This window comes from Rhopilema esculentum, chromosome 16 (genome assembly GCF_057945365.1).
Source record: "Rhopilema esculentum isolate cy_ngs chromosome 16, ASM5794536v1, whole genome shotgun sequence".
Taxonomy (NCBI): Eukaryota; Metazoa; Cnidaria; class Scyphozoa; order Rhizostomeae; family Rhizostomatidae; genus Rhopilema; species Rhopilema esculentum.
Window position 1 is genome coordinate 13,429,135 of NC_142830.1, and position 23,463 is coordinate 13,452,597.

Consider the following 23,463-nt stretch of genomic DNA (forward strand, 5'->3'; position numbering starts at 1 on the left):
CAATTTCTCTTGATGAAACTCAAAGGCGTAGAAACAACGGATTGTTTGTTCTGGTTAGACGAATTTGTGTGCCAAGATAGTTGAAATCATGCAGAAATTCCCATTGGCTTAAGAATTAGCCCCTCTAAAACAATTGAATAAACAGGATTCAAACCATTAACATGAATTCGAATTTCACATTTTTTGTAACAGAAAAAATGATTAAATGCCAGAACGCACTGTTATCTGTGATGAACAAAATAAGTTGAAAGGTCAAAGGCCAAAAGAGCATTTTGTCAAGGTTAAAGGTAAATCCCATGAAATTTCACGGGCGCAATTGTGCTCTTAAAAACGAACTCTAAATAAAGTCTTAATTTGATACAGAACAGTTTAAGTACATTAGAGTCTTTAAAAAATGTCTCAAAATAAAAAAAATAAAAGATTTGCAACTCGTTTGTGCAAGAGGGAGACAAGCCCCCCCCCCCAAGCTCTTCAGCATTTCTCCGGTTTCTTTTTATGACGGCATAGCACTACGATATCACATCCAATTGTAACCAATTATAGTATGAGAAAAAATAATTTAAATTGCTAAATTCTTCTTGATTTCAAAACCCTAAATCTACAAAATTCACTGAGTAGCGCTCGCGACCAGACGGTTAAAAAAATTTTCTTTTTTTTTCTTTCTTTCTTTTTCAGATTACTAAATAGAAAGAGAAATAGAGAGAGAGAGAGAGAGAGAGAGAGAGAGAGAGAGAGAGAGAGAGAGAGAGAGAGAGAGAGAGAGAGAGAGAGAGAGAGAGAGAGAGAGAGAGAGAGAGAGAGAGAGAGAGAGACTAGTAGCAAGTCCAATCTGTGGTCAACTTTTGACAAAAATCTGTAAATCGCGAGATGTGAAACCGATGACGATAACACGAAACTGAGAGTTGAGTTTGAACGAACTTGTCTAAAATTGCTGTTTTTCAAAAACCTTGTAGAGACCTCTGGTTTATGCATTCTCAAAATCTAATCTTTGAATTTCACAGTGCTTCAATGAAAAAGGATCTTAGATAGAGCATATTTTTTCCTATGATTACAAAATAATAAGAAGAAAAAACTGATCTGTTTCAGCCTTATAAACTGCTTGGAAACGATTCTATCAAAAATGGGATAGGAGTGATTCATAAGTTAGGTTTCCAAGTTTATAAAAAACACTTGTACTTTAATGAAAGCTCTGAAAAATCTTTCAGAACGAAAACCAACAAGAAAGGAAAATTCTTACTTATCCTAAAATAAGCTTCTTTATGATATTGCGTTAATCTATCAATTATAAAATTAAATTAAGTTATTATGTTATGCGAAATATTGGGTGTTCTGGCTAGGGTTTCTCCTCCGCAACTACTGATATCTAATTTGGAAGCAGCGCACAATCCATCCAAAATAAACTCATCCAGTTCCTTATGATCTGTTCCTTATTTCAATAGTTTATGTCAAATTTATCTGCCTTATCTATTTAGCGTGTGCATTCTCGATTCCACCCAGGCTTAGCATCTACACTGAAACGAGGTCTGAAAATTCACCTCGGCCTTTTTCGCCTTCCCATAATGTCAACTATTGCCAAGTACGTATCAAATTGCACAAAATTTTCATTATGTTCTGGAATCCGATTTCAGTGATCACCACGTGCTCAGAATAGAGAATCAACTAGTTGTACGGTAATTAACTCCATTGTGTTTTCTTGCTTGCTTGTCCCTCATACCTGCCCGTAATTTAGATTGCGTGCAATGCATGCAAACCTGACAATAATCCGGAAAGCAATTTCAAGTATATTCCAGCAGCCCACTAGTATGATACACTGAACCAGCTTGAAGAAATCTCGTAAGTTTCATTTTATATTCATCAATTTATATGGAACTATATCTACATCGACGAAATTTTGTTTTACAATTTAGTAGGAAATTTCTAAGAATTAATATGTGATTCTTTCATTGTTTGATGGAAATTTCATTGTTTGCACCTATTAACTCACGCGCCATTAACCTTTGTTTTTGCACAAAACGATAAACATTTCACTATCTAATATTGTTTCCAAGGGTATTACTTTGTGCAAAAACATTTTCTTAGCAAAGAATTATGCCAGAATTTTTTTATAAATCTAAGTCAGAATTCTAGGTTTTTTTCAAGTTTCTTGACACTTGCGTGATTTCTATGGTCTCTCACAACGACCACAGTGCAATTTTTTCACGGCAACGTTATATATTTCAAAAGCATACTTATATTTTCGCAACATTTGAAAGTGTCCTGTAAAAATGTAAACTATGCGGTGAAAAAGATTGTTTCGTTGCTGTTGTGGGCCACCAGAATTGTTTTTATATAATCTAGTATATTTTACGATAGATGATAAAATGATATTAATCTTTGGATAAAACCATAAAGAATTTCATTTAAGACAATGAGGTAAAAGAGGTGATAAAGAGTGGTACAAAAAATTTATTCACAAGTTTGGTTTTAGCGTTTTCTCGTTTACTTTTGATAAAAAATAAAATGTTTTAATTTAACGCTATTGTAAATGATTTTTGAAACCGGCTTTGATCAAGCAAGGAGGACAAGCAAGGTTTTATCATTTAGGAAAAAAAAAGTTAAATCCAGATTTTTACTTCATCGGAGTGCAAGCTATTATAATTTTATAGCATAATATTTATTCTTTAAACTTAAAAAATTGCTGATTTTTTCATTTTTGGTAAATAGCATTTTATATACGCTGGATGAAATTAGGCCCTTGGGGGAAGGGCTTTGGTTCTTTGGGATGGCTAGGAAGAATCTTGGCTGAAAATCACAATTTTTATCATTATAACTAATTGAAGCAAAACCTTTTTGTTATACAGTTCAATCACGTTGAGTCGTACCCCGAATAACTCAGTCATTCATTGAGTAAGAATTAATTAATCATTAATTAATCTGTATTTCAATAGTTTCTTATACAAAGAATAGAAAATACATTATTAAAAGAACGTCGAAACATCAAAGAACTTTGGCAAACTAGGAAAAGCAACATTTTCAAATGTTTAAAGGCACCTTCCCCAGGTAGCTCTCCGTCCAGTTTCGACCTCCCTGCAAATTTCTCAGTGTATTATGTCTTTACATAAAAAATCTTCAATTTTGAGTTTATCTTTCAATGTTATTTGTATAAACTTATCTTTTATCGCAGATCTTCCTTGACTTTTCCCTCAAAGCCTTCTGCCTATGTGCAGATCATCAATCTGAATCCCATCATGAAGTCCGTTGTCAATTTGGTGGCTGTTTTCACTCTTATGACATTTGTTGTCGCAGGTAAGTTGTTTAACATGACTTGAAAAATACTGTTGTCCTTTTAAGAATCTTTAGAATTTAACTAAGAACATTTGAAGTTAAGATGCAATCCCATATTTCACGGCCTGCGCTGCAAACAGAAGGAGATTGCCTTAACTATTAATTAGCCAGTAGAGTTGGAATTTTTTTAATTAACGAATAACAGTCCCCAATTTAACGAATAACAAAGAGCCCCCAAATTTGACTTTCCTATGCCAATTTTACAATAGACAACCCTCTATGCCCCCCCCCCCTTCACATAGATTAAAAAAACACGCTACACCTCAGAGTAGAATACCAGTAACATGTGGCTTGTGTTACCTGGTAAACTTGGCAAGCGATCAAGAGATCAACAATTTATTTTAGCCTTGATTATTTGGTAAAGTAGGCGGTAAAAAAACTGCTGAATTGTGTTTCAGCAATGTGTATCGCTATTCCACTATTCCCACTGTTAAAATCAGCTGATAAACAAGTGATAAACAAAAATGAGGAAGAATAAATCGTTAATGGTCCTATTAAGAGGATCATTAGGTAAGTGGGACAATTAGTAATCCATTCGAAGAAAACATGTCACAAACATTTTTAGTTTTTTAAAAATAATCACAAAACTGGCTTTGTCATAAAATCTGTTAGCGATTTGACAAAGCTGATTCATTTATTTTTAGAAAATGAATTACATTAATTGAAAGAATAAGTCAATGAGCATCTTTTTATAGAAAATTATACTTAGTTCTTTAAGAAATCAGTTTTAAAATCTATAAGAGCTTTTGGTGTCACCAACTGATATCTTCTGGTTAATTCCACAGAAGCAAAGTCGATATCCATTTATTCTCATAACGGTTGCATTGCCACTAAAAAACATGAAATCACGATTGAGCAAAGAGATAATAGGACCATATCATAAATCTGTTTGGATTTAGGCTTGGCAAATAGATTCTCCTTCGTTAATCATTCAATTGGTTGTATATGCAAAATCATTTAAACCTTGATCTCATTGTTAATTCTTTAAGCCAAGTTTATGGCTTCAGAGAATCTCTGAAAAGAAACTGAAATTCAGGGCAAAATTATGTTGCAATTGCATGACAATAGACGAAGAAGTTAAATTCAAATCTTGTTTTTTGCAGGACCTGACCAATTGCCAAGTCTTAGTGATATAATTAAAACGGTCAAAGCTCCAAAGAAATTTCTACTTGGAAAATGTGAACTAGATGTGAAAATTGATGATAAAAAAATTACCATCGAGATTGCTGTCGATAACTGTCAAATAAACTTGAAAGAAATTATCGACCATTTCTTTCCCTCAAACAAATTGGATGAGGAAACAAAGACCTTCCTCGTTTCCCAAATTGTCTTTATGAAACTCGAAATTGACACAGAAAAGAAAACTGTCGAATTTGAAGCAAAGTCACCAACAAAAGTTGCTTTGGTATATGACAAGGTTTTCAAAGCAGAATGGTCGATTTCTGATAGATTTTTGAACATAAAGTTCAGTTATGAAAAGGCATTCAATTATCAAAACATTGGTGTTAAATTGAGTGGAAAACTTGGCATTGGGAAGCAAGATATCCTTTTGGAATTTGAGAAGAAAGAGGGAGAGAAAAAGATGTCTTTTAAGGCCAACACTGGCAGTGTAGATATAAAATTGTCGGTCAAGGATCTTGTTGGGGTTATTGGTTTAGAAGAGAAGATAAAGGAAATGTTTGGCGAGGAAACATTGCAGAAAAAGATTGTCGATTTTGCAATGGAGAGTATTTCATTTGAGGGGGTTTTTGATCCAACAACATACGACATAGAACTAGTGGTTTCTGGAGCAGTAAAGACAGATTTGGCCCAGAAAGTGAAGTTCTATTTTGTTATTATCAAAATGCAAGGAGAGCCGTATAAAATTGCTGTTGTTGGAAACGTTGAGTCACTTGAATTTCAAAAACTTGTAGACATGGTAGTTGGAAAGAAGACAGAAATAGATTTTCTTAAAGGCAAAAGTCTTAATGCAATCATCATGGCAGCAACTGATAATATACTTGTTCTCCAAAATAAAGATCTGGTCGATGTGATTAAAGATGTACCTAAAGAGGAGAACGCTGCCATCCCAAAAGGCCCAACCATTGTTTTGGATATCGGTACAGCCATTGAAGATGAATCAAAATCAAAAGAGAAAAGAAAGCAGTTGTACATGCGATATGCTGACAAGAAATTCACCTTCAAATTCATACCAAATTTAGAATTAGAATTGTTAAATACCCTTCAAATGTTTGTAAAGAAATCAGTCAAAACCGAGCTGCCGAAATGGTTGGGTGAAATATCTGGAAAGATCAAATTTGAAAAATTCGATTTTGATTTTGCCGGATCGCTAGACTTGCAGATTTTTGTTCCGGGCCAACTCAAAATTGGGAGCCTGCTAACAATAGCAGATGTAAAAATCAAGGTACTTCGAAAAGCAAGCCAAGATATGTGGGATTTCAGCATAGAATCGTTGACGCAGATTACTAAAGACGTTACATTAGAAATAGGCATTGAGAAAATCGAAGGTTCTTATGAACTTAAAGGACAAATACCAAAAATCAGCCTCAAGGAATTGCTGAAATATTTTGTTTCTAATGATAAATTTGCAAGCGGAGAGTTTGAGAAATTCAACATGGACTTGAAGGCTGTTAGTATTAGGTGGATACTACCAGAATCAAAGCCAACTGCACTCAAGTACGTATTTGCCATTTTGATGTAGTTATTTTATGTTATGTTATGTTATGTTATGTTATGTTATGTTATGTTATGTTATGTTATGTTATGTTATGTTATGTTATGTTATGTTATGTTATGTTATGTTATGTTATGTTATGTTATGTTATGTTATGTTATGTTATGTTATGTTATGTTATGTTATGTTATGTTATGTTATGTTATGTTATGTTATGTTATGTTATGTTATGTTATGTTATGTTATGTTATGTTATGTTTGCTTAATTCTAAGCATAAATTCATTATCATCACCCAGGTTATCTGCCGATGTTGACATGACAGATTTTACTGGAGTTCAATTTCAACTGATAGCTGTTGTGGAAAACAATGTTCCTGAATGGAAAATGGGTTTCTCTGTTCCAAAGGTGGAGTTGTGTGACATGATGAAGAAATTTTTTGGAAAGGACCTAGAGAATGCTTGTTGGCTAAAAGACGTCGACTATGGTAGGTTATTTGGCGGGCTTAGTGAATCAGGATATTGTATGATACGATTTTCTGAATGTCATATTTGCAAAATAGCTTATTTTAACGATATAGGTTGTGATATATGATAGGCCATATATAAACAGGAAATCATGATAATCCAAAGTCCTTTAATATGGCAATTAAAAAAGCAGTTGTGGCCAAGGGTACTTTACTTTGGTACCGAAGGTAAGGTGGATAAATTAAGATCTGGCCTAAAATTTGGATGCTGTCCAGATAGCAATAAATGGAAACGGAGTGGTGTAAGTGCTGAAGAAAGGAAAGAAAAGGAAAGAAAAGGAAAGGAAAGGAAAGGAAAGGAAAAGAAAGGAAAGGAAAGGAAAGGAAAGGAAAGGAAAAGCACCATTGTTTGAGAACAACCGGAACAAAAGGAATTGTTCATTTGAAACAAAGTATTTTTATAATTTTTGAGAGGGGACACGGGGTCCAAAACTAATAGTAGCTATTACCCTGCATATATCAGATTAACCCTTATCTTAAGTTTGTTTTGGTACTCAAAAAACAAAGATCCTGTGAGCTGCGAGATAATAAATTTCTCCTTTGTTTCTAGCTATCGCAATGGATGGAATCAAAACTGACGTGCAATTTGATTTGCAGCCATTAAAGGGTATACCAAAGCAAAGTAAAGGTTAGTTTCAGATTGCTCTGTGCCTACGCTTTTTTTTATAAGAACCAGTAACTTTAAGTTCAGGCTGACTGTTCTTAATTTCTTCAAAAATCTGAGGTTGGGTTTTACTTATTTTTTTCTTAAATGAACAGGGTGTAAGCAATGCGAGTGCAAGCTTTTCCACTCTAGGGAGGTATTCAGGCCTCATTTGCTAACAAAGTGAGCAAGACAACTTTCATTTGCCGACAAGTTTGAATATTCATCGAAAAAGCATCCACACATGGCCAAAACCTTACGTTTTTGAGATAAAACGTTGTTCAAAATTGCATGTTACAGTAGCTCAGCCTCAGCTGTTCTTAATTTGTTCCTAACTTTTGACCACCTTTGAGCTCGTGTTCTTATAGAATTTTCCTAAAATATAGAGTGTAGCCGTTTTTAATTGCCAATTTCAGAACAGATCGAATTGAGTACATGTAAGCGATTCTTACAAATTGGTTTGAGCTTGAATTAGGGGTTTAATTTGGTTTGAGCTTGAGTTAGACAGGAAAACATATGGAATATAGCTAGATTAAGCATTCATATGATTAATCTAAATATTTTCGGAATGAAATCATATTAAAATCAAGTTTAAAAGGATAGATGGATCATTATATATTAAGATAATATGTATTGGTTTTCTGTTTACCTTTAACAACAAAATTGTGATTGCTATCGATAGCCTAATTTTTTTGGGGATTAAAAAAGAGTCTCATATCTAGTTGTATAGCTTCAGTATATTTCATACTGTTTGTCTTTTTCAAAGCCATTTTTAAATTTTTAGTAGACGTTGTAAAAAACAAGTAATTTTGTTTCGTCCAGTTTAAATTTAGCACTAAACGACTTTTATCAAAACAATTGTTTTTTAGGATTCTACTTCAGATTGAAAATTCAATTTCCAAAAGACTGTGCAGGAAATAAACTGTGCTTGGAAGCTAAAAGGATATTAGAGAAGAGAAAATCAAAGCGAAGTGGTTCGAAGGACGATATTATAGTTACGTTAGAAGGAGTAATACGAGACACAAACTCCTTTTCAGTTGCAGCAAAACTCGAACTAGAAGAAAAACTAAGCGAAAGTGTGACTCTGTCTGAGTATCAATTGCTCATTGATATGGATGGAGTTAAAGGCAGCTTGTATTTCGGTGTCAAACTGCGCTTTGAGAACAAGAAGAGTAGTTTTGATATGATAGGTTGGTAAAACTTACGTTTGTATAGGTTTTGGTCCCAAGGGAAATGGAAATATTTAAACTTTTTGCTTAATAATGCTCCCATGGGTTATAAAATTTGTCAATTTCCTCAATGTCGGATTCGATTATACAAAAAGTAAATCCCAAGTTGAAATATTTTTTAATGTTTTAAGCCTTATCTTGCAACAATATTGCATCGCCCCATCATTATATCATCAAGATACATATCCCCAATCAGTCTTAATTATTTAAAGCTTTTAAAAATTTATAAAAAACCTTGCAAATAGTGAACATATGAAATGCACCATGTTATTGTTGGCCGATTTTACCTTAGGACGAATTGGCATAACTACAAGTGGAGATTTGTCTCTCACCGGAAGCTTAGACGGAGAGTGGAAAAAACCGTTTGGCTTGAATAATGTCGTCATTTATAAGCTTCTTCTTGGCGTGTCCATAAATATCGGCGCCCCTATTCCAGCGCTCGGTCAGTCTACGAAATTTTTTTCGAATACAATTTTTTCAATAACTTTGCAAACATTACTACTTTAGCGTACAGTATTTCACAAATAAATCGTTTTTTTTCAAATTAGATGTTCAAGACAAACTAAGCCTGAAGTTTCGTTGTGTCTTTGGAGGCTGATCGGCCTTTTTATAATTTCTATATTTATTTATTCTCATTTCATTTCGAATGAAAAAGAATTTAAGTCTTCGAAATATTGAGGCTAGTAAGAGATCAGATTTTGGCTGTTGATAGTCAGTAATGCCATGATTTTAAAAATTCAAACTAATTTGAAAACTTTGCTCAAGTAGTTCAAAGGATCAGCATTTAACATTTTCGTAATTATAATACTGCGCTTGTAATAATATATGGAATGATTGCGTAAACAAAAAGTTTTTAAAGATTCAATATTTCCGTGGTCATCTCACCAAAGATTATGAAAATATAAAATATGAAATTTATTTTATGTTTTATTTTAACTTTACTTTGATTTTTTTAAAACGGGTTTCAAGTGAGTAGAAAATTATCAAAGTGTATTATTCCCTAGCAGTTTGTACGAAATAGGATACAGGACACAATGAAAACAAGTTTGATATAGTTCTAGAACTTAGAATGAAATTGAAGTGAATGATTCTTCACTCCTTTTAAAAGCAAATACATTTATGTAAATCTTGCTTTCAATTCTCCATTTGTTTCAACTTCTTTGACGTTTGTAATCAGTTAGTTTTTTAGTTTTTCTTTCGCTTGATAGTTTGTAGCATAATATTTTGAATGTTTAATTTTGTTTCATTTGATTCATAGAAAAAGTTGTGAGAAATTTTCTATTTCACTAAATTGAAAAATTTGAAGAAAGTTTAATTTGTCTGCTAACGCAAATTTTAATTTTTTCAGAATTTGGTGGCAAAATTTCAGTTGGAAGACCTGAGAGCAAGAAAAAGATAGATGCCAAATTGGCTCTTTCGATATCTCTGACGTCGATTGATGACATATACTACTACGCAAAAGTCAGTTCAATGACAGTAGAAGACATCTTAGATCTGTTTGAATTGAAAGCCCCTAACGCGCTTAAAGATACTGGGTTTCCTAATGGCTTCACCGTTGCATTTTCTCTCAGCCCATCAGGTCAGTAGAACCCCATTATAACGTACTCGGTTATTACGTACTTTCGGATATAACGTACTGGTGTGCTTGGTCCCGGCAAAAGGTGTGCTTGCTTTTAGTCAATTTTACTTACCCTCGTTACAACGTACTTCGGATATAATGTACTTAATACACTGGTCCCTTAAAGTACGTCATAACCGGATTATACTGTATAACGTACTTAATACAATGGTCCCTTAAAGCACCTCATAACCGGATTACACTGTATAACGTACTTAATACACTGGTCCCTTAAAGTACGTCATAACCGGATTATACTGTATAACGTACTTAATACACTGGTCCCTTAAAGTACGTCATAACCGGATTATACTGTATAACGTACTTAATACACTGGTCCCTTAAAGTACGTCATAACCGGATTATACTGTATAACGTACTAAATACAATGGTCCCTTAAAGTACGTCATAACCGGATTATACTGTATAACGTACTTAATACACTGGTCCCTTAAAGTACGTCATAACCGGATTATACTGTATAACGTACTTAATACACTGGTCCCTTAAAGTACGTCATAACCGGATTATACTGTATAACGTACTTAATACACTGGTCCCTTAAAGTACGTCATAACCGGATTATACTGTATAACGTACTTAATACACTGGTCCCTTAAAGTACGTCATAACCGGATTATACTGTATAACGTACTAAATCCAATGGTCCCTTAAAGTACGTCATAACCGGATTATACTGTATAACGTACTTAATACACTGGTCCCTTAAAGTACGTCATAACCGGATTATACTGTATAACGTACTTAATACACTGGTCCCTTAAAGTACGTCATAACCGGATTATACTGTATAACGTACTTAATACACTGGTCCCTTAAAATACGTCATAACCGGATTATACTGTAACCATCTAGGCTAGCTATTAGGGGATCTCTTAACACACACATAAGAGAGTTCTTAGATGTGACGTCACAAATAAAGTGCCTTTAGAACTTTTAATATTGACAAAGTAAAGTAAAAGAACGCTATGAAAAATTTCTAAAAATGCAAAATAAGCTAAATATTTGAAAAATCGGCTGAGAGCTCAATGAATGATTTGAAGTTTGCCAACGGATTACTGTTATTTTTCTCCGTTGATAAAGTTACAGAGGTTTGATGGGGAATGTCCCTGTGCTCATCTGGTCATATCTCAGCCAATTTGTAACAAAGTCAACTCAATCTGCATATTTGGAGGTATTTCATGATGCACATTCAGGGTATGGGAACCAAATTCAAACATTTTAAAATAGATTTTTGCGACGTCATCATTTAGGGATTCTAGTGGGGAAATCCTTTATTGGGTACTACCATTTTCCTACCGAATTGTCCATGATTCCCCATATGTAAACTCTTTGGCTTGTCATCGTTCTAAAACTTAATTTTCTTATTCTTTTTTCGTTGTTTTTTTCAATGTTTTATTTCTTTTGTCTTGCTTTACAGTAAATTAATTTCCTTTTACATTAAATTCTGACAACTAAAAAATCACAATAGAGATCATTTGCTTCAAAAACAGTTGTAAAACCATCGTTTAAAGAACATCAAATCCAACACACATTCCCTTATCCTGATTCTCCAATGAACAAGGTGCCTTCGCCTACCGCCTATTTGTTCTACTTTTTCACGCATGCCAATGCCTAAATTTCAAACCATCGGCTGTTCGATGCTGTAACGACAAAACTGTTCACAATTTGGTATGTAAACAGGACGTTTCGAAGTTGCAACTGCTAGCTTTACGCTGAATGCGATCGTCAGGTTCGAAGTTGCAACTCCTAGCTTTACGCTGAATGCAATCATCTGGCAACTGTCCTGATGATTCCATTATCAACTTAACTGATGAGGGAGTTGCATTTAGCTTGAAGTCGGAGTTGCAACTTAGAGCCATTCTACTGTTAACACGTTGATCTCGCGAAAATTACTCGTAAAATGTAGATCTGTTCTTAGGCTGTTTAAGAAACCTTGCGTATGTAATTTTTTGAATTGATAAGTCGGATCTCTTCCTTATTTACATCTGATTGAACTATTTCTTGATTTAATTCTTTCTTGTGATTTACCCAACAGGAAAAGAAATAAAAGCACTCGGTAAAAGAATTGATTCTGGACTAACTATAATTGGTGATTTGAGACTGTTCGAATTGCAACTCTCGTGCAAGATTACCATCGACGCAAACCAACCGAAGTTTCTAATATACATCCAAATGTCGGCCATTAAGTTAACCTTGATATCATTCACAAAAGTTCGCGGTGATGAAAACGAAGGCCCTGAATTTTATGCTGAGATTTCTTCGAAGAAAAAAGAAGTGAAAATCAATGCCAAAGTTACAGTTTTAGGTATCAGTGCTGGCACCGTGATCCAGGTATCTGATTCCCACTACGTATTCACTGTCAACGGAAAGATATTTGGCACGTTGGAAGCTGAATTGACATGCAAGGCAAAGTATGCCAGTCTCAAGGATGCTGAGTTTTCGGTAATACGCCATAGATACATAGGCTATTTATATAACTGCGCGCAACGAAGGAGCAAGCATAATATTCTATGCCACAGCAATCTAGTCATTAACCACTCACGCATTACACGCAATATTACACCCAGCTAAAGTTGCAAGTTTGTGGGTCATATTGATAACAGTGTGTTTCTAGTTATGGAAAAGTGCATGCCTGGCCAATGACCTTCGCTACAGTGGGGATATGAGTGTGGGGGAGGTGTGATACCCTCTTTGGAAAAAATGTTCACCATTTTGTTTATATGTATATTCGTTTTCAACTATTTTCATAGTATATTTTTAGTTTCCATGATTGCTTGATAAACTTTCAAATCTTACAAATGCTTGAAAATAATTCGTTTTTCATTTACCTACGGTTCAAATTTGCAAGCAAGAGGGTAGGACAATTTTTTATTATTTACATCTTTATCTTGAAAAGCTTCAAACATGCTATAATAGAATTATTTAAAACAGTTTGAAAGAAATAGAATTACTCACACTATACAAAGAAACGGTTGTTGACATGTTTACATAAATTGATATTGCCATTCTATCAATAGGAACATTTACCAAAATCTACCAATAGAAATTCCTGGTTTAATCTTTGATCTACTTGTCCATCATTTTCAATCTTTTAACTTTGTTCCAGGCAAAGATTATTTTTCTTGCATTTCCTAAATTTTTTCATTTCTTTTAAAAAGGTTGCTGGAAAATTAAGTTTTAAAGATACTAAAGAACTTACGAAAGAAGTTGAGACACAATTAGATGATGCAAAGGAAAAAACCAAAGTTGTAATGGATGAAACTGCCAAGGCTTTGAAAAATATAGAAAGAATGGGACAAACGCAAAAAAGCGCCGAAAACAGATATAAACAACGATTGCTAGATGTACAAGAGGAGATTAAAAAAGATGTTGCAGACATCAATAAACTCACCGAAATCAAGGATTGCTTGAAAAAGTGTAAACAAGGTAAAAAAAGATGTTTAAATAAAGCCATGAAAAGCCATTTGTAACAATTTGGTGTGATATGTCGACCCCCCCCCCCCCTCCCTCAGCCCTACAGCCTCAATTTGCCAAGAACTGAGATATATCTGGGTATGAACCATATTTATGAATATAAGATTTAAAGCTAGCATGATTAAAACAATTCATAGCTTTAAGCACGATTTGAACAGGCAAAACTGGCAAAAAAGATTTGATTATTCACCAGTCTTTTGTATTTATTGAAAAGACTTTTGGCATATCCCGGCTGCTTTAGTTGGTATAAATATTTATAAATTGCTTTGGTTAATTTTAATCTGATATTGGAACACGCAAGCCCTAATGACAAATACTGCTCTGGTCTTTATATTTTCATTCCTAAATAGCTCGAACGTTTACAGACGAACATCTAATTTTTCTTTCATTTCAGTGAGCCTGGGTGGTGTTGTTTGGAAGGAGAACTGCATCCTTGTCTCTGACATAAACGGAAAGAAAGAGTACGTTGGATGTCCAGAATGGAAAGACAGTATTTATTCTTATCCAGACCTTGGCTGCATTGCAGAGTGCAAAGGAGAAAGTTGGTACGAGGTCTTATGGGCAGATACCAAACAAATAACTGCAAGGGTAATACTTTGTCATTTGCTACATACAGTAATGCTGAAGTAGTACTACAATAATGCTACAGAATTACTACAATAATATTACATTAATGCTTCAATGCTACAGTAATACTACAGTAATAACAATATTATACTATAGTAATAATACAATAATAATACTTCTGTACGTGATGATACAGAATTTCTACAGAAATGCAACAGTAATAATACAGAAATACTACAAAAGAAGTAACACTACAGAAACTGCTAATGGTGCCAAGGTAGAAAAAGGCCTAGCTGTGAGTTCTAAGACGATTTTCTTTTTCATTTTTCATTATCGTTGTTAGTTGATTGAACCTCTTGAGATTAATTTTATCCATGAAACCAAGAATATCCGTGAAATATTAGTCTAACAAATCGATAGCCAACTTTCTTATTTCCCAGGGCGGGCTGAGCCCCCAAGATTTCATCAGGAGGGGCTCAAGCCCTGGAGCCCCTCTTAAATCTGCTTCAAATATCTCTTGCTCAAGGAGCATCAAGTGTTCCTTTTGTTTTTCTACCCGTGAAAAATTCATTACGTTTCTTAATATCGTTTTTTCATCAATAATAGAAATCATCGTGATTTCCTCTTATTCAAATCAGGTGATTTCCTTTGCATGAATGCAACCTACAGCTGACCATACAGTTTAATATAGACTTTATGACATATATAGATAATTGTTATCGCTTTTTACCACTTGGTTTCTAAACATTCCTCAAACTCAATGTGAACATATAAAATTGACTTTAAATGTGCTTAAGACAAGCTGATTCCGAGTTAAAATGAAGCCTACTGTAAGCTAAATACCTCTATGTTTCTTCTCTTTCTTGTGCACTGTAGATTTCTGATTCAATCGGAGAAAACCTCGACTCGGCGATCAATTTTTTCAAAGAGGTTTGGGACAAAGTGGAGGCGCTTGTTGACGATGCCAAAGTGCTTTACGATAAAGTGAAGAGTGCTGTAAAAGCCGGACTGGATATTTTGGCTGGAGCTTTGACTGACGTCATTAAATTTATAGGTGTGACCGAGGCTTCTTTTGAAACAACGCTGAAAGCTGCAGCCACGGCAGAGATCGAGTTGGCTGTAGTAATTGATGGGAAAAAATACAACGTTAAAGCATCTTTGAACGGGAATGTGCTGAAGGAGATTAGTGCAGTTATTATTGAGCATGTCTACAGTGGATACGGCAGTCTTGTGGGTGGTTTGAAGAAAGCAAGAGGCTACATCTCAGACGTTGCTAGCAAGTTGGGCATTGTAGAGAAGGAGTTGGACAAAGCTAGTCAGGAGAAGTCTTCAAAGGGAACTAGAAGAAGCTATGTACCTAGTAAGAAGGAAATGGAAATTAAAAGACTGATTTACGATCCATTGCCAAGGCCCGTCCAGAACGATTATGCTACAGTTCGAGTGTTTGAAAATTTCAAACCAGAGAAACTGATGGCGTATGAGTCAATTCCAACAGAGAAGAAACACAGAATCGAGGACCATAGGCCGTCGCGAAGGAGCACTATAGATGGTGTGTATAGTCAAAACAAACAGGCGCTGCGAGTATCATTTGACCAAAATAACATTCTGCCTACTTTAGGTCACTATCTGACGTTCATACTCTGTGGAGCGTCGGATGAATAGTACTTCAGTAATGCTTTTTCGTGTCACCAAAATTTTCCAGATCAGAGTTACCAAAATTTTAATTGGACATTGTATGTCGGTCCCAATTTATTCTCTTGTTTTGGAATATATAAAAAGAAATAAGTCTATTGTTTTCAACGCATTATGCTCTCAGCGCATTATCAAAAATTTGTTGAACTCATTTGGGAGAGGCTATACGCAAATTAAGCTTTTTCAAAAATAAGGACCTAGATCTTCTTATCTTCCTCCACTAATGTTTAATGATAAAATTTCAAAATATAATAATATCTATTTCTGTCTGACACTAGCTGATGTAAATCCCTTATCCTATTTTTGCTGACAAATAGTCTTAATTGAAGTTCATAAATCTTTATTATCTCTGAACAAACTCTCTATAACCAAATTATATATTTTTCTCTGACAGCTTTGAGTAACAAAATGGATGCTAACATTCTAACACCTTTCAGAGTAAGTTAACTTTCTTTGTTTCTGAACGTTCTTTATAACCAATTCACCAGCAAGATTACAGATTTTTTTTCTTTTAATAAAGATCCTTTTTTACAGCTCTCGTGAATTCTGATCCCTGCGATCAGCTGCGCTTTGTGGTTGATGGATACACAAAAATATCAAATATCCTTAGAAGTCTGAAGAGCGCCTTTATCCAGCAAGAGAAGAGTTTCCGTAGATCTGTATCACAGAAACGAAATAGGCTGAAGAAGATGGGAAAGACATTTGCAAGAAAATGTAATGTATTACTCTTTGAAGAAGTCAATTGCAAGAAAACCTAGCACAATGCCTGCCATAAGTCTTGACACACTACAATAAGTGTTTCATATTTTATACTGCATCCCCATATCCCTCTGTGGAGGCCAAAGGATTAACTTTTACAACCAACATTGTTTCTGAGGAGAGTAGGTGGGGTGTCGGTCTTTTTGCCGGAGTTAATTGTTCAAAGCAGCACTTGGCTAACTCGGTAGTTCATGGACTTTTGGGAGGAATTGTTTATTATCTAAAGAAACAATTTGCACGAGAACTTGTGAAATTTTCAATCGGGCAGGAGAAATGTTTTCTCTCCGGAAAACTTTCTCATTTTAAATACTCAGAAAATAAAATGTAATTTGGGCTTTAAAAGGAAAACTGCAAAAATATGTTCTTATATAACTTGATATTCTTTCAATACGTTATATAAAGATTTTTGCATTGACTCGGCCAATTTTTGTTCCATAAACAACTGACAAAACTAAATGAGTTGCTTTAAATGTTTGGCCCTTTCCAGGGCAACTTTTTAAAGTATTGATCAAAAAACATTGAAGCATATAGTATTGTATATGACAATGTCTAATTTTGATGTCATTTTATAGGTAAAAAGACTCCAGGATGCAATGCAGAGAGGCTCGAAGACATTTTGCATTATGTTAAGAAGACAAGAGATGGTGAGCAACATTATTAATTTCAATCCTTACGATAACCAGAAAGAAAAACATCCCATCTAGTTTTGGTTGTACATAAATATAGATTCTCCTTAGCTTACGATTGTGTTTGGTTTCTTTACAGTTTAGTCAATTTGGACATAAGTCGAGGAATACTTATACCACAATTGTATTCTCTAGTTGTTACCGCGTCCAAAATTTTTCTACTTTTGTAAAATTCCTCTACAAGTCTCATTGCTGTCTAAGTGACCATTTGTAAGGTTTTTTTCTGATACTGCACTTTAGATATATATGTAGAAATTATTCGAAAAAATAGAAAATTCGTATTTATATATATATATATATATAAATATAACACACATTATAACTTTATAGTCACTGTGAGAGGTTGTAAATTTAATTAATCGTAAATAAAAAAAGTAGCAAGTCGAGGATTACTAGATAAAAATTTGATGGAAAAACCATTCTGTGCTGAGCATCTCTTCCGTTGTCAATTTTCAATAGGTTACTTTACCTTTCGACTACCTTTCGTGGTCACATTTCAATGTTAAACACATAATTTAATCTGATCCTTGATTTTCAAATTGAAAATGATGAATTGTTGACAAAAATCTGCTGCAAGTATATCTGAAATTTTTATATTAATGTTTTTGATGATGCTCAAATAGTTGAAAAATATCTAAATATTTTAAATTAAATTTATTTTTCAGCTACAACCAACTGGGTTCATGCAGTAAGATCGAAAGTGAAAAAGCAAAACAAAGAGGCGTTTAATATATGGAGGAAAAATCTAAATGCCATTTACAATAAGAGGAGAGGAATGAGTGTAAAGGAATTTGCAAGCGAGATGCACACTACAGCTGTTAGTCGAGCAGATACAAGGAGCTTTATCTCCCATGAAGAGGCAGATGGTCTGTCCCTAATTTCCAAGGTACGATATAAATTTTCCAAGTTTTTCATAGTGGTATCATTATCATATATGGGGAAACATCATGACATTGTATGCAATTCGAACAAACAAGAAAGCTTGAAACAAATCTTCTTTTAAGTTGATATGCAGTATTTGAAAATTACTTTTTACGAGTCTGTCCTAATAATGTACTCGATGTTTACCATTACAGTATATATAGTTGCTTTAGGTGACAGGTTAGTGGTTGCTGACAACTAGGTGACAGATTAGCGGTCGCTGATTCGTTCAAACAAATAAGCCAATCAAACACATCTTTCTTCTTCGTTGCTTCGATCTACTACTGGATACAAATTTTCAGCTTACTTTCAGTAACTATCCGACCTTTATACTCAAAAGAGTGTCAGACAAAACTTACTTCAGTCTACTATGTTTCTTCCATTTCGTGCCATCTTTAAATTTTGCCGTACTATAAACTTACAGATTGCTTTATTATACCAAAAATGACAGCTTTTTTCTTTTTTTACCTTTCCAGTATGTTGGTGACCTATTTGATGAAAAGACTCCGATGACAATAATGGACGCATATCCCACGATTGTCAAAATAAACAAAAAAGTTGCAGAACTTGGGAAATCATCAAAGTTTTCGGAGAAATGCCAGAACGCTAAAAAATAGTTTAATTATTATGTCTTGAAAGTGCATACGTTTGACGAATAATATCTTTCTGCCTTTGTCTTGCGTATTCAAAGTGTTTGCTTTGATTCTGTGTTAAAGTGCATCGCTTTAAGTCACTGTTGCCATATCAACTAATCCTTCACAGTGATAGCCCTGGTCTAGTTTAAATAATTAAACATCGTATGATGAGAAATCTATTTTATGATATCAAAACATCTATGGAAGGAAATTAACTGAATGAATATCTGTTTTGAACATTGTTGCAATTAAAAAAATTATTTGTATTTTTAAATTATTTTTCTTTTACTTTTGGTACTACACTCTTGCAACAATTTGTTCGCACTATATCTAGCATTTTTCGTATAAGTAAGACAATTTGTTTTTCTTTGGCCATATAAGTACAGCCTTATTTGATCTGCACTGGCTTCTAGTCAAACAACCCATGTGGTTAAAAATTATCCTGCTTACCTTCAAGTGCTTGATAGGAAATGCACCTGTGTATTTACGGGATATGGTGTAGAGGTATGTGCCCTATAGAACTCTCAGATCGAGTAACGCGCTGCTGTTTAAGGTTCCTCGTTTCAAGAACAAAATATTTGGTGCTAGAACTTTTGTCTATGCTGCAGCTAGTCTTTGGAACAGTCTTCCGTTTGAAATTTGTTCTGTTGACAATATTGATAATTTTAAATCGTCGTTAAAGACTTATTTATTTAAATTAGCTTATGATGTTATGTAATAGGTTTTAAATTGTAAAGTGTATATTATATTATATTATATTATAGTTATGCACTTTAATCATCATAATTATAATTATTATTTCTTTGAGACAATTAGAAATCGATTGCAAAACGGATAAAAATTATGGTATCTTTACAAACAGACACATCTCTGCTTTAAAATATTAAGAAAATATTCCATAGTCTCAAAACATTTGAAAAATGAAAACTTAAAGTAAATAAGAAATTCACAACACTCATAATGAAAATTACATAATGAAAAACATTTCAGTTTACGAAGATTCACTGTTGGAATAACCAATCCGAACTTTAAAGTGCCTATGAAATGAAATTTGACAAGTTTAGATAAAGCACACTTTTTATAAGCAAAACTGACTGATTTCAACGATATATGTTGAGGTGATTTTTTTTGCGGAATTTTCTAAAATTTAGGCTGAATATCCCATTTTCACGTTTTCGACTGTGACAAAGCGCCATTATCTGTTACGTCACAAAGTTTGCAAACGCGGAGGCAGTTGACGTTTAGTACACGGAGGTCGTTAATTGAACTACCGTTTAAATAGCCGTAGGGGACAATTTTAAGTCAGGGTACATATCCAATCTTTTTTAGCGCATCAAACTGTCCTTTTAGCAAAGTTTCATACTGCTGTACCAAAGTAAGACTGAAATACGATAATATTGTCTATTAAGATCTTGGGCGGTGTGGCCCAGTCTAAAAATAGAAAAGGGGGCAATTTTCAGTTTTGTTCTATATCCTATCTTTTGTATCGCATCAAACTTCTCCAAAGTTTTGTTCTACTATACCTACTTTCAGGAGAGATGTTGTAATAATGCCGTTAGGGACTTTGGGAAAAGAACCCCATATCTAAAAATAGCTAAAGGGGGCAATTTTTAGTTGGGTTCCATATCCTATCTTTTTCAGCGTATCAAACTACCCCTTTTGCAAAATTTCATGCTGGTAACACAATTTGCATGATTGTTTGACAAACAGCCCTGACTAAGTGGTATGGTGTATTTACTGCGAAGACGGAATCAACTACAAACCTTGTGACGTCACTGATTCCTATGCTTTGTCACTCGCACTCATTGTTTTTAAAACCCCAAAAACAAACTTTCCCTTGCAAATTTTCGAGTTAATTTTCGTTTATATTGCAACAAAATGTTGAAGTTTCAGTTTCTTACAAAAAAAACTATGTGAAATTTCATAGGCACTTTAATCAATTTAGAACATTATCACAAAGTTAAAATGTTGAACGTCCTTCAGATTCAAATTCCAATAATTTGTCTGTTTATACAGGATTTACTAATCTGTTAGACAGCACCCTCTCGTGAATTAGTTTGTATATAGTTTGTATATACAGGTATGTAATTGGTTATACAGGAATGCTGTTAGCAATAAAAAAATGCTCTAATATATAACGTATTCAGGGGTTGCATTTAAATTAAAAAATCCTATTATTTCTGTACATTCCTATCATTTCCTATGATTTTCTAATTTCCACGGCCCGGTTTTTTAACTGCCTTCTAGAAGTCCCTGTTTTGAGGATATCCTGGCGAAATTCTCTTGCTAATAAATGATTTAAACTTCCACAACATCAATGACCAAAAAACGAGAGATTATCTCCCGATAAGCTTTTTCCGGCCTGGTCTTGTGGCAGCTGGATTTCTCTTGTGTTTCAACGGAGAGAAATGTTTACACCTTTCATATGTGAGCCAAAATACATAAGTGGTGCTTGCATGTGCACTTATCAACCAGAAGGGATGCAATTTGAGCATTTTTTATATATTAAACATCAAATACCTTTCTACAAAGGATAGTTATTTAGAAAGAGAGACAGGAACAAAGCAATACGACGACGATGATCCAATGTAATAAGTATGTACTAAGCTAGAAATATAAAATAAATTAAATTTAACGAGTACTATATTTCGCCCCAGCATACAGGGTTTCATTGAATCCAGCAGACAGCCTTCCGTGCGTTTTTCATTCTTACACAGTAATTTAGGCCAGTCAGGTGTCGGCAATATCAAGGTTTTATTTCAATTAAGCAACACAGCACAAGTGAAATTGTCCAAGAAAATTTCATTTTGTTTGCATTTTGTGTTGCATAAGAGACTGGAAAAATGATTTGGCACGTGAGGCGCCATATTGTTCACGCCACCTGCAATAATACCTCTTTCAAGTCATGATTTTTTCCTATCTGTTTTATTTATCAGTTTTTAAAATGTTACAATTTTTTTAAATCAAGCAGCTATCAAACCAATTTTTTGAGCTTTCGAAAATCAGACGGGAACTATCATGTTGTTTTCTGCTCAAAACAGATGGGCTTCACACGCTGCAGCTGTTGTTATGTTGCTTTGCAGCTATTTAGATGTATCTTGTATATCATAATGAATTTTTTGAAGAAATGGAGAAGCAAGAATTATTACCTCATTGATCAAAGAAACTCTTTTGAGAAGGGGTAGAAGCAGGGCAGCCGACGGGGGGAGGCGGCGAATCTCTCCAGTACGGTGGCCCACAGGTGCCACGGCAAAACTTTCTTTCTCACGGCAAAACTTATTTTCTCACGGCAAAACTTACTTTCTCACGGCAAAACTTTCTTTTTTCACGGCAAAACTTTATTTCTCACGGCAAAACTTTACTTCTCACGGCAAAACTTTCTTTGAATTTAATTTATTACTTAAATTAAATTTATTTTGAAAATTCTATCTCTTGACATTGGATTCTCGTCGTCGTATTGCTTTGTTCTATTTGCTTTTCTAACATAGGCGTAGTAGACAAGGGTCTGGGGAGATAAGGGGGCTGTAGCGGCAACTGTAGTTTCTCAACACTGAAAAGTTTCCAAAAAGCGATAATCAGGCAGAAATCTACCATGATTCAGTCAGGCAAAATTTTCATAAACAATGGATGTTGTTTGTTGGGCAACCACTTCGATTTTTTTCTCCCCTTATATTATGCCCATGCTTATTATTTCATTTCTTTATTCATTGTTATTACTATTATTCGAAAAATTAAGTACCTAGCCATCAACCCACCCTGTGAGTAATACGATATAATATGATATTAAACACAATACCCAATTTATAGGTTTTTTACAAGCCACAATCGACCGTGCCAAGTGCACGTACGTGATTTTTTTGCACGAATTTTATGTGCACGCCAATTTTCAACGAATTGATCTTTTTCACTGCTTTCAAAACAAAGGAATCAAAGACCTTGCATGCGGTACTGTTTCGAGGTGAAAGAAGACCCTTCAGTTTTACTGTGGACATATTTTTTATCGTTGAGATAGGCATATAGGCCTAGCCTAGCCCAACCTAGATAAATTTTAGAACATTTCTCGGCTGTCTTTCTGCAAGAATTATCAAGAGAAGATGTAGGTATTCGCAAATTCTGCGAAGTTTAAAACGTCTAAAGCATTGATTAGATCTAAGTATCACGTAAACAACAACACGTAAAGAAAGTTTTGCCGTGAGAAAGTAAGTTTTGCCGTGAGAAAGAAAGTTTTGCCGTGAAAAAGAAAGTTTTGCCGTGAAAAAGAAAGTTTTGCCGGGAGAAAGTAAGTTTTGCCGTGGCACCTGTGGGCCACCGTACTCCAGGGCCTCGCGGTCTAGGAGACCTCAAAGATAATAAATTGAACTTTAAGAATGGAATTGATCAAACCTTATTAAATAATTGAAACATTTTAAACGGTTGCACGAAATTCCTGAAAGAAATATTCTGAAATGTATTTTAAGCTAATTTGAAGAGCGTGTTCAGGAAAATTTAGAGAGCGTGGAGGTAGGAAGCTTCGCCTTCCGGTTTTGTTTCAGGGGCCCTCTTAGACCTCTCGGCAGCTAGCCCTAAGTAGATGTCAATTTTCTCCAATTTTTCTCCAGACAATAAGGGGCTGGCGCACCCGCAGGTCCACTGACTAAATAGGCACCATTTAATGGGTAGGTTTTATACAAGTCGATTAAATTTTCCAGACAAA

The 23,463-nt window shown here is 34.4% G+C and overlaps 1 protein-coding gene across 2 annotated transcripts; it reads left to right on the forward strand.

Moving 5' to 3' along the window:
* The first annotated feature begins 1,727 nt into the window (after positions 1-1,727).
* On the forward strand, positions 1,728-19,636 carry LOC135682500 (uncharacterized). 2 transcript variants are annotated; one of them, XM_089113122.1, is made up of 16 exons: positions 1,728-1,833; positions 3,164-3,285; positions 4,428-6,000; positions 6,296-6,483; positions 7,073-7,150; positions 8,035-8,355; positions 8,687-8,836; positions 9,743-9,973; positions 12,072-12,478; positions 13,195-13,462; positions 13,905-14,098; positions 14,954-15,626; positions 16,304-16,483; positions 17,101-17,172; positions 17,880-18,100; positions 18,612-19,635. In XM_089113122.1, the coding sequence occupies exons 2-16, from the start codon at positions 3,228-3,230 to the stop codon at positions 18,750-18,752; spliced, it is 4,755 nt and encodes a 1,584-aa protein (XP_088969248.1). In that variant the 5' UTR covers positions 1,728-1,833; positions 3,164-3,227; the 3' UTR covers positions 18,753-19,635. The 2 variants fall into 2 exon arrangements, with proteins under 2 accessions (XP_088969248.1, XP_088969249.1); XM_089113123.1 differs by lacking the exons at positions 1,728-1,833; positions 3,164-3,285 and adding an exon at positions 3,318-3,834 and having other exon boundaries at positions 18,612-19,636.
* The last annotated feature ends 3,827 nt before the right edge of the window (positions 19,637-23,463 follow it).

Bases quoted from the DNA above. Each gene is read 5' to 3' on its own strand.
- LOC135682500 (XM_089113122.1), top strand. From the start codon at position 3,228: ATGAAGTCCGTTGTCAATTTGGTGGCTGTTTTCACTCTTATGACATTT. The intron at 3,286-4,427 runs GTAAGTTGTTTA...TGTTTTTTGCAG, and splicing joins TATGACATTTGTTGTCGCAG to GACCTGACCAATTGCCAAGT. The intron at 8,837-9,742 runs GTCAGTCTACGA...TAATTTTTTCAG, and splicing joins CGCCCCTATTCCAGCGCTCG to AATTTGGTGGCAAAATTTCA.